Below are 16,883 nucleotides of genomic sequence, written 5' to 3'. Positions count from 1 at the left end.
CAGCTCAGGTCATGATCTGGGGGTACTGGAATCGAACCCTAAGTCAGCCTCCATGCTCAGAGCAGAGTCTGCTTGAGATTCTCTCTCCCTCTCCCGCTCATGCACTCTCTCTAATAAATAAATAAATGATTTTTTTTAATGAAAAATAAAAGGAGGAGGCTAAGAGAGCTTATGAGGTTCTGGCAGATACTTAAGAAGAGGTTCTGAAGCCCTCTACACTCACCAGACTAAGCCTCAGCATTGAGGACCACAAAAACCCCAGATAATTTGGGCAAACCAAGAGCAGAGTGAGATTGTACTTTTTTTGTCTTCAGTAGGGCTCTAAGATGACAAAATCTGAGAAGAAATGCCTATGAAATATATGTCTAGACAGGGCCTTAGACATTTTCAGTTTCCCTTGTCCTAACACTGTGCAGCTGAGCATGATGTAATAAAGCACAGAGAACCAGCCGACATGAATGGGCCCTGAGGGCATAAATGAGGAACTTATGTGGGCCAGTTACTGAATACTAAATGAAACAATGAAAATCTCAATGCATCGGGGCATCTGGGTGGCTCAATAGTTGAGCATCTGCCTTCAGCTCAGGTTGTGATCCCAGGATCCTGGGATCAAGTTCCACATCAGGCTTCTGGCAGGGAGTCTGCTTCTCCCTCTGCCTATGTCTGCCTCTATTTCTCTGTATCTCATGAATAAATAAATAAAATCTTTTTTAAAAATCTCAATGGATAGATAACTGAAAAATAAATGTCCTTCTCTACCACTCTACCACTTCTCTAGCATGTACTATATGGGAATCCCCAAATTTAGATACAACCCCAGAAGAAGGGTGAAAATTCCCAAATTTACTAAGATTAAAGTTTATCTTATGTCAGCAACATCAGGATTTAAGATATTAAAAATTAATATTTTTTATATTTCAAGATACGAAAGTGTTTTGCATGCTTCAGTTTTTTGACTAAAATTGCTCAGAGTCATATGTTCTACAAAACTTATCAGAGTACCAGAAAACAAGGCAGAAGGGGTAGAGTTACACAAGATGAAAGCTTTAGAAACTGTTCAGTGACGTGCCATACAACTATGAATATGAAGAGAGGATTCAACCACTAAACCAGGGGAGGCAAATCAGAACTAAGGTCAATTTATCACCTAGTTTGCTTATTTAGTCTGGATAGCTCTTGACTTTTTCAATGATATATATGGTGTGAAAAACTATATAAGCCCTATGAAAAAATATTGTCAAAGGAAGAAAAGGGGACACCATGAGAGATGTTAAAAGGAATAACATAATTCTGAAAATGAATTCTATCTAGAGAATCCAGATGAAAATTTCAGAAAACTATCCACTATTCTCAACAGAACCCAGAAAATATAATCAATGAAAGAGGAAGGTAGAGTGATAAAGAAAGAATAGGCTACAACAGAAATGCAAGAAATGGAACAAATTAAATAGAAAAACAAATGATGAGGAAAGGGACAATGGATTAGCTAATTAGATTACAAGGGAATTATAAATTAGAGGAAGGGCAGGATAGAACTGACACTTGAAAAGTCAAATTGGAAACATAGGAAACAAAAAAACGAAAGGGGGGAAAATAAACATTAAAACAATTAGAGAAAAGAACTGAGGGCCAATACAAATAATAAGTATTGCCCAAAAACCAGATGGTAGCCAAAGATATAGTTTCCTGGGCTAAAGAAAGACTGGTATACCTAGATTGAAATAATCATATGGACAAAATTTTGAATTATAAGGATCAAGAATACATACACACACACACACACACACCAAGAATACACACACACACACACATAAACACAGATATAGGTATACATATAGGGAACTGTGATCCCCTCATTTCATGGATGAGGAAAGCGTGATATATAAAATTATTTATTCACCAGGATCCCAAAGTTAGTAATTAGTGGTACATGACTAAAACACAGATGTTCCTGATTAAATCCAGTATAGATAAGTGCAAAGAATGCTATCTGGATCTAAAAATCTAAATGTACATGCAAAGAATGAAATAAAAAAGAAAATTTAAAGGTTTTAATTAGTGAAGTCACTAAGCCTATAAAGTATAGTAGCTCTCAAGCTGACCTTAGAGTTCATTAAGACATCTGCAATTAGACAGTGAATAGTCCCTTACACAGATTAAGTTATACACAGTACATTACCTCATATGGACCTGAACTCTATAACAAAGATGTTCAACAGATCAACCAAAATAACAAAAATACTGAAGAATCTTGAACTAAGGTAAAGAAGGCAAAATTCAAAAGGACAAGAAGCCAGTTTTAAAAATCTAAAGAGCACATAAAAAATAACTTATACTTTTTCCATATGCTCTAAGGAGAATTACAATAAGAGAAACTATGTAGAAACTTCAGCTCAATAAAAATAAGAGCTGTCCTTAAATGACAATCTTGAGGTTAGTGAGTTTCCATCACTGAATATATTCAAACATAAAAAAGACTAACACTTGGTTAGACATGCTTTAAAGGAAAGGAAGTCAATGGAAATGTAAGTAGACTACAAAAGCTTTAAAGTCCTCCCCAAAAATCAATTAATTTAGGTTAGGAGGTAAGGCTATAAAAAAGTTTATACAGTACTTTGAATAGCAGGCTAAAGAATTCAAAATAATTCTATATTGTGTGCAATAGAGAACCAATTAAAGAGTTTTTTTAAAACAATTACAAAAAGTAGAGGTTTTTTTTAAAGCTACATCTAAGAATAGATTTGTTCTTTAATTCATTAATTTATTGCCTATTATCTTCAAAGACACTGTCTAAAATGTTGACTATCCTCAATCAAGGTATGACCCCTTACCCTTAAGATTATAGTGAGATGTCTAGCATGTAATAGGCACTCAATAAATATCTGTTGAGGGAATTCATAAATATATGGTTAAGCTATACTAAGAGTACTAAGTGAAAGAAGAGGAGCATCCACCAAACCAGGCTGCAAAATTAGGGAATATTTCCCAAAAGTGGCAATATTTATTCTGAGTTTTGAAGGACAAATAGGAGGTAATGAGATGAATGAAAGAGTATCAGCCAATTAAAAAAAAACATATATACACACACACACACACACACACACACGAAAACTCAGAAAAATAACCTGTTTAGGGAGTAACAAGTAGTTCTCCATGAGCCTTTATATATGGGGTATATGGGGAACATTTGGCAAGGTGGAGGGAAGTGCAAACTCCATGCTATCCAAAAAATTATGGAAAGTCATTGAAAGAATTAGTAACATGATTTGATCTGTATTTTTTTTAAGATTTTACTTATTTATTCATGAGACACACACACACAGAGAGAGAGAGAGAGAGAGAGAGAGAGAGATGCAGAGACACAGTCTGAGGGAGAAGCAGGCTCCATGCAGGGAGCCCGACGTGGGACTCAATCCCGAGTCTCCAGGATCAGGCCCTGGGCTGAAGGGGGCGCTAAACCGCTGAGCCAACTGGGCTGCCCTGATACGTATTTTAGAAATGCATCAAGGACTGTTTTCTGGTAATGGCTAAGTAATTCAGACATCCTGTTGCAGACAATTAAAAATCTGGAGGATTTCTTTAATTCTTAAAAAAAACCAAAGTTCTCAAAGGATACTGACAAATCATCAGACCAAGAATAGATTGAGGATTATAATTCAAAAACACTAAACAGGGATCCCTGAGTGGCTCAGTGGTTTAGAGCCTGCCATCGGCCCAGAGTGTGATCCTGGAGACCGGGGATCGAGTCCCACATCAGGCTCCCTGCATGGAGCCTGCTTCTCCCTCTGCTTGTGTCTCTGCCTCTGTGTGTGTCTCTCACGAATAAATAAAATAAAAAAAAAAAATCACTAAACAACCTTCCATTGCCAGTCAGGACAAAGTAATCCCACTATAGCCTTTCTCTCCCACTGCTTACAACTAAAAACTCTGAATGAAATACATAAAGCACTACTTCAGGACTCTGAAAAGAAAGCAAAGGAAGGTAGGGTGGGAGAAAAAAAGTAAAAATCTTGAAGTGACTCATGTGAAGTTTAAGTTTCCTGTTTAGTTTTTTTTTTTTCCTATCTCCCCTCCCAGCATTAGCCAAATGTAAGGCCCCAACAAAACTGTAACAGGAAACATGAGCAGCAAAAGGAAATCCGATTTTTTTTTCTTCTTTTCCCTCTCATAGCCCTATCCCAAGAATGGCTCCAGAAGTAGAGCTGCAGCACCCATGGCAGCAAGGACAGATAAAACTCCAAGAGAAACTCAGTATTTCTAGCCAAAGAACAGGGAAAATGGGCCCCTGCGAGGCTGAGCATGAGGGGACAATCTTAGAGACAGCTCCAAAAGAGGATTACCTAATTATGTGCATGAATTGACACAAGTCCCATGGGGAAAAGGAAGGATATACATATAAGACAGACCCAAAACAAATACAGCGAAGACTTTGAAAACTGAACTCTAATATATAATATAAATCACTATTCACATCCCAGACCTAATCTTGAGTGGCAGAGCCAGAGTAGCATAGCAAAGACATTGAAAACTGAACTGATATTGGAACCCAGCACACAAAAGATAGAATTTGTGGCATGAACCCAAGTTGGCTGTCTGCTAAAAAAAATAAACAAATATTCTCCTAGGGATTTTAAAAGGACTGAGAATCTCACAACATAATAATTTCAAAATGTCCAGAATATAATCCAAAAAATGCTCAACATTCAAAGAACTAGGAAAATATGACACCATTCTAGGTTTCAAGCAAATAATCAAAAATAATGAAGTATACTATACAAACCTCTAGAATCTACAGAACAGACCAGAAATAAACTCCTTTAATAAACTTTATTAAAACCTTAATAAAACAATGTTTACTATATTCATGTAGATAAAAAGCTGCACTTAAAAATTTCAGCAAAGAATACTAGTGGTGAGCATAGCATTATATACAGACCTATCAAATCATTAAGTTACACAACTAAACCTAATGAAACGTTGTCAACTACATGTCAATTTTTAAAAATTACAGCAATAAAATTGAAAGTCTAAAAAGTGACACTACAGATATTTTAAAAATCAGCTAATATTTACAGAACCAGAAAAAACCAATAACAAACAATAAAACCTTAACTGATGAATTTGAAAACAGACTAGAAAAAAAAAGAGGAAAAAAAAGACTATAAATAGTGAATAGAGAATAAGTATACTGGAAGAGAGTAGAAGATACTTTCCTGAATGGTGCACAAGAAAAAAGATAAAAAATACACCCAAGGCAGAAATACCAAAGGTACAGTAAAGTAGCCTCGTTGACTTGGAAAGATTAAATAGGCTTTCATCTAAGGGACTTTGCACTTACTATTTCCCAAAATAGTTTCATGGCTCATTCCCTCACTTATTAGGGTCACTATAATCCTTCCCCCCAAAAAAAAAATTTAAAAAAAAAAAAAAATCCTTCCCCAGTCATCCTATCCCAAAATATCCCAAAATCTCCTTAAGCAATTATTATTACCATACATATATTTTATTTTTTTATGGTCTATGTCCCTCCACTATGATGCACACTTCTTTTCTCTTTTTTTTTAACTTATTTATTCATGAAAGACACAGAGAGAGAGAGGCTGAGACACAGGCAGAGAGAAAAGGAGGCTCCCTGCAGGGAGCCCAATGTGAGACTTGATCCCAGACCAGGATCACACCTGAACCAGATGCTCAACCACTGAGCCACCCAGGCATCCCAAATGCACACTTCTTAAGAGCAGAAACTGTTGTTCATTGCTGTTTTCCTCACCCTTCAGAACATTTCATGACACAAAGTATGCACTTTAAAAACTGGTGAATAAGGGGCACCTGGGTGGCTCAGTCTTAGTACCTACCTTCAGCTCAGTCATGGTCACGGGGCCCTGGGATACAGGCTCCCTGCTTAGAAGGGAGTCTGCTTCTCCCTCTCTTTCTGCCCCTCCACTGGCTTGTGATATCTCTCTCTCTCTCTCTCTCTCTCAAATAAATAAATAAAATCTTAAAAAATAAAAGTAAAAGCAAAAGCTGGTAAATGAGAGGTACCTGGGTTGCTCAATCGGTTAAGTGGCCTTTGCCTTGCTAGTGCTCTCATGGGCAGTAGGATCAAGCCCCAAATCAGGCTCCAGGCTCAGTGGGGAATCTACCTGAGGATTCTCTCTCCCCACACCCCCTCTCAATAAATAAATAATTAAAAAAAAAAAACTGGCGAATGAATAAATAAGACATAAAAACTGCAATAGCAAGAGGAAAGGCTTAAGACAAGAATCTAGGTGGGGCTTATGTTAGCAAGTATAGAGACTTTTTTTTTTTTGAGAGGAAGAGAGAGAAAGGAGAGGGGAGAGGGAGAGAGAGAATCTTAAGCAGGTTCCACATCCAGCACAAAGCCCAACATGGGACTTGATCTCACAACCCTGAGATCATGACCTGAGCCAAAAATCAAGCACTGGATTAACTGACAGAGCCACGCAAGCTTCCCTGAAGACTTTTTTAAGAAAAGAAAAACTATCTACATGTCATATTAAGTAAGGTATGCTTATTGGGGGGCACCTGGGTGGCTCTGTTAGTTAAGCATTTGCCTTCGGCTAAGGTCATGATCCCAGGGTCCTGGGATCTAGCTTCCTGGGATCGAGGCCCTTTTCGGGCTCTATGCTCAGCGAGGAGTCTGCTTCTCCCTCTCCCCCTACTTGTGTGCACTCTCTTTCTCAAATAAATAAATTAAATCTTTAAAATATATATATATATGCTCATTGGTTCATTTAAGAGATCACCAAAAAAAATTTTTTAAAGATTCTTCAAACCTCTTCCTACCATCTTAGCATAAAACTAAACAGAGGGAAAAAACAAAAACAAAAACAAAAAAAAACAACAACAACAACAAAAAAAAAAACTAGTAGCCTGTCTCCATGGCCTAAGTTACTTTCTACAAAGCAGTCAATACACCATCCCTCCATCCCCATCTATATACTTTTCCCCACTTTTTTTAAGATTTTATTTATTTATTCATGAGAGACACAGAGAGAGAGAGGCAGAGACACAGGCAAAGGGAGAAGCAGGCTCCAGGCAGGGAGCCCGATGTGGGATTCGATCCTGGGTCTCCAAGATCAGGCCCTGGGCTGACGGTGGCATAAACCACTGAGCCACTTTTCCCCACTTTTTATACCTGGATGGAAAAGCTAATATTGAAAGTTAAATAAATGGGATGTAACAGAGGAGCTGTTAGTCGTGTCCTACGTTCTGTTAAGTAGGTATGCTACATTCCGGTAAGTATTTATAGGTCCAAAAGCAAAGTACTATATGCAGAGCCCAAGAAAAACCCTAGTAATAGTGCATAATGGAAATAAGAATAGCTAACACTGAGCACTTTGCACTGTTCTAAGCAATTTATTAACTAACCTAATTCTCAAAACAGCACTAAGAGGCACTTTATTAACCAATAAACAGTAGGTCAGAGAGATTATATAGCTTATTCATGGTCAGGTGGACAGCAACTGAAAGTCTGAATTTGAGCATAGGCTGTCTACTCTTAGCCTAAGCTCTTAAGCAGTACACTGTGATATTAAAATTTTAGCTAGGTTTTAAAAAAAATAAAAAAAATAAAATAAAATAAAATAAAATAAATAAAATAAAATAATAAAATTAAAATAAAATAAAATAAAATAAAATAAAATAAAATAAAATAAAATAAAATAAAATAAAATAAAATTTTAGCTAGGGACACCTGGGTGGCTCGGTGCTTAAGCATCTGTCTTTGGCTCAGGGTCCTGGGATCAAGTCCCATATCAGGCTCCCCACAGCAAGCCTGCTTCTCTCTCTCTCTGTGTCTTTGCCTCTCTCTCTCTATCTCTCTCATAAATAAATTTTAAGAAATAAAATTTTAGCTAAGAAAAGCAGGAGCTATACTGCTATGCTGAAAAAGCAGGTAGACAGTACTTTCTAATAGATTCTTGGCATAAACAAAGTAGAGCTGGTGTCAAATTAATGACAAAGATAATACTGCTGTTTTTTTAAAAAAGATGTTTATGTTTTTCATCAAAATGAAAAAAATTCGGGGGATCCCTGGGTGGCTCGGCAGTTTAGCGCCTTCCTTCGCCCCAGGGCATAGTCCTGGAGTCCCAGGATCAAGTCCTGCTTCGGGCTCCCTGCATGGAGTCTGCTTTTCCTTCTGCCTGTGTCTCTGCCTCTCTCTCTCTCTGTGTTTCTCATGAATAAATAAATAAAATATTTTTTAAAAAATGAAAAACATTCCTACAAGTAAAATTGAGTATGTATAAAATGAGAATGTGTACTTGAATATTTATACTACAACCTTATTAGAATATTTTAAAAGCATGTTTCTTTAGGAGAAATTTGAGAATTATATTTAGATTTGAAATAAATACTGTACTATTCTTAAGTACTGTGCCTTCAGCATAGCTGTCCATCGGTATTTTCTATTATGAACACAGCTATGTATCAATTCAATTTGCTAGCTGTTCCAAAGAGAAGAAAAAGCCTCAAGATCACATTTCAACTACAAATGTCAAGTATGTGTCTTTTGAAATATATTATCTTTCAAAACACTTTGAGCTTTCAAAGCTCAAAGAACTGAGAATCAAATTACTACTTATGCAAAGAAATTGTATAAGGCACTTATAACTTGTTCAAATCAAAATTGGATCCAAAAAGTGAAAGAATAATTTCTTCCCTTATCCACCCCCACCATTAAAATAAAAATAAATTGATAAAAATCACATAAAATAAGAAATATATTTACATTTCTTTGTCTTTTCTGCAGATCTGGCACAGGTTTCTTTGAGTAAATTACATAAATGCCTTGTAGCATTATTCCTGAAAGAAAACAAAGAGTCTGCCTAAGTATAATCTGATCTCAAAGCAAAATCATATGGAAAAGTTATGAAACGTTACAATTTTTAAAGAAATTCTTATATTTACACACATATATATCACATCACTCAAGTGATTTTAAAAATGGGTTGATTATACTAGTAGCAAAGACAACTTAGTAACTTCCTCTCTTAAAAGTAAAAAGGATAGTTTCTTAACAAGTTTCTACCCAAGTAGCTAACAATAACCTTTCAGTAAATAGTTCCAGATTTTGCCCACGGGAAAAAAAAAATGAGAAAAGAGGGCTGGGTTTTTCTTTTACTATTTGCCCCAGAAATATTCTAGCTGTCTTATCCTCAAAACATTAAACAGGTAACTTTCTGACTAGCCTTTCATTACATGAATAATAAGACCTCTGATCATCTCAATAGGAGCAGAGAAAGCATTTGATAAAATTCAATATTCATTTATGATAAAAATTCTCAACAAAGTGGGTATAAATATCCATTTATGATAAAACTCTCAACATAATAAAGGGCATGTATGACAAGTCCACAGTTAACCCCATACTTAATAGTAAAAAGTAAAAAGCTGAAAGACTTTCCTCTTAGATCAAGAACAAGACAAGAATGCCCACTCTCACCACTTTTATTCAACATAGTATTGGAAGGCTTAGAACAATTAGGCAAGAAAAAAGACGTATCCAATTTGGAAAGGAAGAAGTAAAATTCTATTTGCAGAGGACATGATATTATATATAGAAACCCTAAAGACTCCACAAAAAAAAACTTCCAGAATATAACAAATTCAGTAAAGTTTGCAATATGCAAAATTAATACACAAAGATCAGTTTCATTTCTGTACACTAATAATGAATGAACTATCTGAAGGAGAAATTAAGAAAACAGAAAACAGCCCAATTTATAACTATACCAAAAAGAATAAAATATCTAGGATTAAATTTAACCAAGGAGGTGAAAGACCTGTATACTGAAAACTATAAGACATTAATGAAAGAAACTGAAAACACAAATGGAAAGATATTCTGTATTTATGGATTAGAAGAATATTGGTAAAATATCCACACTACTTAAATGGGTCCTGATAACCAATTTCCACACCAACAAGCAATTTTTGGGACACTAGCTGGGTGTCCCATAATTCAATTATGACACTATCAACCTGAAGATAGCCTCAGATTCCACAGGTTAAGGGTTCAGTCCTACAAAACTACTGTCCCCCTGGCCCCACTTAAGATACCAGTCGGTAATCCCAGGTTGCTACCTGGACTTCTATCAAACTAGCTATAAATCAGAAGTTTTCATGACTCATTCCTTAGTTTTTCCGACACCAATCACAGGTTCAGATTGTTACCTGAATCTCTGACAGACTGCCTATAAATCTAAGGTTCCTTGGGTTCAATTAATTTGCTGGAGCAGGTCACTGAACTCAAAGAAACAATTTACTTGTTAGATTACTAGTTTATTATAAAAGGATATAACTCAGGAACAGCTAGATAGGAGAGATGTATAGGACAAGGCATGGAGGAAAAGGGTATAGAGCTTCCATGCTTTCTCTGAGCTCACCACTCTCCCTAGATCTCTTCAGCAACCTAGAAGTTTTCCAAACCTTGTCCTCTTGGGTTTTTATGGAGGCTTAGTTACATAATTGTGATTGATTAAATCACTGGCCATTGATAATTGATTCAAACTTCAGACTCTTTCCCATCCCCAAGGTTGAGGGAGGAACTGAAAGTTCCAACCATCTGATCACATGGTTGATTTTGATTCTCTTGGCAACCAGCCCCATCCTTAAGTGGGGTCCAGAAGTTACCTCATTAACATAACAAGAGACAACTTAGTCACTCTCAGCACTTGGGAAATTCCAAAGGTTTTGGAGATTATGAGTCAGGAATGGTAGATGAAGACCAAATACATCTATGAGAAATAACATATTTGGTCATGTGAATGACCAAAGCATAGGTTTTTTTTCTTATATATTTCATACTACCCAAAACAGTTTACAGATTCAATATAATCCCAAATAAATTTCCAATGGCATTTTTCAGAAATAGAACAAACCTAAAATTTGTATATAATCACCGAAGAGCCAAAGCAAACTTGAGAAAGAAGAAAAGAGCTGGAAGAATCACACTTCCTGATTTCAAACCGTATGACAATACTATAGTGACCAAAATAGTATGGGATGAGATGCCTGGGTGGCTCAGTCCGTTAAGCATCTGCCTTCAGCTTGGGTCATGATCCTGGGGTCCTTGGGATCAAGGCTCCCTGCTCCGTGGGGAGTCTCCTCCTCTCCACCTGTTCATACTCTTTCTCTCTCAAATAAAGTTTTTTAAAAAACCAGTATGGGAGGTGGGTGGAAGGTTAGGTTTGTTTTAAGATTTTATTTATTTATTTGAAGGGAGGGAGGGGCAAAGGAAGGAGAAAAAATCCCAAGCAGACTCCTTGCTAATAAATACAGAGCCCAATGCAGAGCAGTCCTACAACCCCAAGATCATGACCTGAGCTGAAATCAAGAATCAGATGCTCAACCAACTGAGCCACCCAGGCACCCTGGGAGGTTAAGTTAAATAGGTGATGGAGATCAAGGAGTACAGGTGTTGTGATGAGCACCAGCTATTATATAGAAGTGCCGAATCACTACATTATACACCTGAAACTAATATTATACTCTTTTAACTAACTAGAATTTAAATAAACCTAAAAAAAACTAGTATGGTATTAGCATAAAAGCAGACACATAGGGGTACCTAGCTGGCTCAGTGGGTTAAGCATCCAACTCTTAATTTTGTCTCAGGTCATGATCTCAGGGTTGTGAGACTGAGTTCTGCATCAGGCTCCACACTCAGTGTGGAGTCTGCTTGTCCTTCTCCCTTTGCCTCTTCTCCCACTCATGCTCTTCTCTCTCTCTCAAATAAATAAAGACTTTAAACAACAACAACAACAACAAAAAAAAAACACATAAATCAACAGAACAGAACAGAGAGTCCAAAAATAAAGTCATGAATATATGGTCATATAAAATGAAAAACAAGAAACAACACATGTTGGCAAGGATGTGAAGAAAGAAAAATCCTCATGCATTGTGGAAAAGCAAACTGATGCAGCTGCTATGGAATACAGTATGGAGGTTGCTTAAAAAATTAAAAATAGACCTATCCGGGATCCCTGGGTGGTGCAGCGGTTTGGCGCCTGCCTTTGGCCCAGGGCGTGATCCTGGAGACCCGGGATCGAATCCCACATCAGGCTCCTGGTGCATGGAGCCTGCTTCTCCCTCTGCCTATGTCTCTGCCTCTCTCTCTCTTTGTGTGACTATCATAAATAAATAAAAATTTAAAAAAAATAGACCTATCCTATGATCTGGTAATCACACTAAGTATTTACCCCAAGAATATGAAAACACTAATTTGAAGGGGTATATGCATTCCTATTGCATTATATCCAATAGCCAAATTATGAAAGCAACCCAAGTATCCACTGATAGATGAATGGATAAAAAAGATGTGGTATAGGGGCACCTGGGTGGTTCAGTGGCTGAGTATCTACCTTTGGCTCAGATCATAATCCTGGGGTTCTGGTATCAACTCCCATAGAGCCTGTTTCTCCCTCTGCCTATGTCTCTGCCTCTCTCTGTGTCACTTATGAATAAATAAATAAAATCTTTTTAAAAAAAAGATGTCTGGAAACCTGGATGGCTCAGTGGTTGAGCAACTGCCTTTGGCTCAGCTCATGATCCCAGGGTCCTGGGTTTGAGTCCCACATCAGGCTACCCGCAGGGAGCCTGCTTCTCCCTCTGCCTATGTCCCTGCCTCTCTCTGTGTATTTCTGTCATGAATAAATAAATAAAACCTTTAAAAAATAAAAAAAGATGTGATACATATATATACATAATAAACAGCATACACACAAAAAATATGGAATATTACTCAGCCATAAAAAAGAAAGAAATCTTGCCATTTGCAACAATATGGATGGATCCAAAGGGTAAAATGTTAAGCAAAATAAGCCAGTCAGAGAAAGGTTGGTTTGGTTTTGTTTTCAAAGCCTATGACTGTTCTCCAGTATAGAGCAGTAGTTCCCAAAGTATGATCCTTGTCCTAGCAACATCCACATCACTCATTAAAAGCTCAAATTCTGAAGCCCTACTCCACTTAACCAGAAATTCTGGTAAGGGAGCAGAGGACAACAGTGTATGTTTTAACAAGCACTGCAGTTAATTCTGGTGCTTGCTAAAATTTAAGAACCACTGGTAGAGAGGGACTTTTTTGTTACTGGTTTTGTAAAAAATCAAAAACAAGTGACCATGAACCTAATTCTTCAATTACAATAGAGAGGGACTTTTTTGTTACTGGTTTTGTAAAAAATCAAAAACAAGTGACCATGAACCTAATTCTTCAATTACAATTTGTAAAACAACTTCAGCCTTTTCCCCTGTTAATTTATGGTGAGGGAGAGAGGACAAAAGTGCTTTAGCAGTATGTTCCCTAAACCACAGAAGCAGCACAACCTGGCATAAAGCCAGACATTTACTCCATATATAAGCAACCATCCAATCAAAAAATATTTATTTTAAGTCTGCTATGTTCTTAGAAATGTCTCAATTTTAAAATTCTTAAAACTCTTCACTAGCTTCCAAATGACCATCTGCAACAATTTTCAAAGTTTTTTTTTTTTTCTAGAACCAAAATCCTTTTTCAATATGATATCTTAAGTGGATACACAAGATTTTGAATCGTATTTTTAAAATAACAATGTTCCTGTTAAAGGGAGCCATAGCTATAATCACTCAGCCTTTAACCTACCCTCTGCAATCCCTATGCTTTGACACAAAAATCAAAATTCCTTAGCATGTCATGCAATGCCAGAGTAGCAACCTCTAATTCTCCTCCTGGCTAATTCCTATTCATCCTTCAGACATTCTCATCTTTAGAAAGCCTTTTCTAGAAGGATCCCCGGGTGGCTCAACAGTTTAGCGCCTTCCTTTGGCCCAGGGCATGAACCTGGAGACCCGGGATCGAGTCCCATGTCAGGCTCCCTGCATGGAGGTTGCTTCTTCCTCTGCCTCTCTCTTTCTCTCTCTGTCTCATGAATAAACAAATAAAATCTAAAAAAAAAGAAAGAAAGCCTTCTCTGACAATGACCACCATCAAATGCATGTAACAGGGCTTGATGGGTTTAATTCATCAAATTATTTAAACAAATCCCAGATAGGAGTCTGAGAAAAATCAAATGTTGCTTTTTAAGGTTATTTCTGAAAATACGTAATTGTGGATGCTTCAGGTTTGACTCGTGAAATTTGAAAATTGAAACTATTATTACATCTAATGTTGGAAATCAAATCATATAGAAGGTCCTGCTCCATTCAAAAAAAAATGCCTTCAAAATTATATAAATTATCTCAAAACACTTTTCCTGCTCAAAAATATCAATAAACCAAAGTGTCCATTCCCTCTCAACTTTTATTACAGGACAGGCATATGGTTTTGAAATATCCAAAGTCTCTTTCAAATCTATATCTCTTTTAAAAAGTTATGATCAGTTAATGAGCTGGTCCTGAGCAACTGTATATTAAACCTGTCTTCCGACAATCAAGTCACTCTACCTTAAGCGCAACTTTGTTTCTCACCTATATTTTGACAAAGCTCTTAGCTAAATGTTAGGTTCCTTCAGACAACAATTGACAATTCAGTATTTGAGGCCAAAACAGAACTGAAACAATTATTTAAAATAGAAGGAAATCATACCCAAAATAAACACACTCCCTCTCACCTCAAAAAAAAAAAATGGCATAAATTCTATACTATATCACACTACACTACCTTACACTATACTATGTAACTAAACTCAAAGTATTCACAAAAATTCAACTTTTCATCAACAGAGGCAACAACCATCTTAAGAAAACTCACAAGTTTTCAAAGACTGGTATTAGGGCTAAAGCAGGCTTTAAAAGTCTTGTAAGATACTACAGAAACTCAATCACATACCCATACAAAAGTGACCATAAGTATCAAACATACAATAAGCACACAATGTCAGAAACTTTCTCTTCTCTATCCTTTCTCCTTAATAACCAAACCTCAATTAGACAGGGAAAAAATTAAGGTTTAATATTTAAATTTTATCTGGAAAATCACAGGTTGTCTTTTTTTAATTTATTTAAGTAATCTCTACCCCCAGTATTGGGCTCAAACTCACCACCCCAAGATCAAAAGTCACAGGCTCTTCCAACTGAGCCAGCCAGGCACCCCCATAGGTTGTTTTTCAACTGGACTAAATCTGTTGTAAGAGCTCTTTTAATTTATCAGCAACTTCCCTGACAAAGTGGTATGTCTTCTAAAGCTATGATGTTTAACTTAAACATATAGGAATATATAAATTCTGTACTCTTTGTGGACCCATACATTACATTCTAACTACTCAATATCTACTTAGTAGGTGAAATAAACAAGTTACATTTTTCTATTAAATTCTATACGATATCATCTGAATGAGGTGATAAGGGTATAAAATAAGGCTTAGCTATTGCCTAAAACAAAGGAAAGGAAAAGCTAAAGATGATACTAGAATTTTAAGCTAACATTAATGGAAGAATCATTAGGCCACTGACAAAAACAGGAATTTAAGAGTAAGAATTAGCTAGTAACTAAGTTGAGCATGATTTTACAAATGCTCCACCTAAAATACTGCAACAAATAGAAAGGTAGACAATATACATAGGCAGTTGTAGATACAGGATTATCAGATACCTTTTGACACAAATAATGGTTTCTCCTGCCTGACATTTTAAAAAGCAAGAAATTATTAGTCAGTGACCACTGTTGGCCAAATACAAGAATGTAAATAAAATAAGTAGGTCTTCCTTCTTCCACACTTCCCAGGTAGAATTCTACGTATAAGTTAATATTACATAACAGAATATTAAGTTAAATAAATTTCTGGAAATCACTTTAATAAGTATGGAATAAATAAATTTAGAAAAAACAAATTCATTAAATTACTTACTCTTTTATTAAATCTTTATTTTCTTGAATTCCTTCTTCTAATTTCAAGCTTACTTTTTCATTTTCAAACTAATTTACAAAACAAAAGAACAGTTCATCACATTTTGCTTAGCAAAATAAACATGAGTATAATCATTAAGCAGCATTTCTTTGCTAACAACTAAGATGTGTAAGAATTCTTTGCAAATTTTTGTGTGTCACAGCTTATGGATTTCCCATAAGAATATGGATCCCACTTTCACAAATCTAAAATCAAGTTTGCTGAATCATCCCCAAAAAAGTATCAACAATATTTTAATGCAATATTATCTTCCCTAAACATTTTTAATGTTTTATCTTTGTCCCAATCCAATATTGTATTTTCTCAACATTTTTCTTTTACTCCGCCACAAAGCTGAAGAGTTCCAAATATAAAATTTTATCCATAAATCTCATATTCCAATTAATAAAAAACATATACAAGTCATCATCAGTAACAGGAATTAATAAAAATTTTAAAATCTATGAATCAATCTTTATCTAAAGTAATTTATTATTTCCCTAAACATTTGCATTAAGTTTTGGGCAACTTTTCTATGCTCATCCTAAAGTTGAAATGCAGTATCAGCAAAACTTCAAAAAAAGCACTGTCCTTAAAATCCACATCACTGTAATACTCTATTTTAAAACAGTACTATGATAAAATCTACTACACTATATTTTCTATTCCAAATCTTATTATACCTGTAGTTCCTGAATGGCTTTCCGTTGTGCTTCAATTATCTTTCTGTTTTCTTGCAACTTATTTTCTTTCTGCTTCAATTCAGATTCTACACTCACTTTCCACTTCTTGATCTTTTCAGCTTCCTTATACAGTTTTGAATATAGTCTGCTCATTGGCTCTGAATTCTATTAAAATAAAAGGGTTTTCAAAGAGTAGTAATGCTAAAATTTTGAACAATTCACAAACTACAGCTGCCTGCTGAAAATATCCTAGTAATAAAGTATCTTAATAGTTAAGAACAAATCTCTCCTCAATTTATGTCCTAACAGCATC

General features: G+C 35.8%; 1 protein-coding gene across 4 annotated transcripts in view; it reads right to left on the bottom strand.

Moving 5' to 3' along the window:
- Positions 1 to 16,883, bottom strand: part of SYCP1 (synaptonemal complex protein 1) — a 142,576-nt gene that overhangs the window by 119,706 nt on the left and 5,987 nt on the right. For all 4 annotated transcript variants that reach the window (XM_049095414.1, XM_049095413.1, XM_025453424.3 and 1 more), the window contains exons 6-8: positions 16,571 to 16,735; positions 15,849 to 15,916; positions 8,753 to 8,826 (exon numbers count right to left, since the gene is read on the bottom strand). In XM_049095414.1, coding sequence (XP_048951371.1) covers positions 8,753 to 8,826; positions 15,849 to 15,916; positions 16,571 to 16,735 — 307 coding nt within the window. The remainder of the gene's footprint in view (positions 1 to 8,752; positions 8,827 to 15,848; positions 15,917 to 16,570; positions 16,736 to 16,883) is intronic.

The sequence above is a fragment of the Canis lupus genome, chromosome 17, assembly GCF_003254725.2.
Source record: "Canis lupus dingo isolate Sandy chromosome 17, ASM325472v2, whole genome shotgun sequence".
In the NCBI taxonomy this organism is placed as follows: Eukaryota; Metazoa; Chordata; class Mammalia; order Carnivora; family Canidae; genus Canis; species Canis lupus.
The sequence above is the reverse complement of the archived record's forward strand: the minus strand, read 5'-3'. Positions and strand labels throughout refer to the sequence as shown.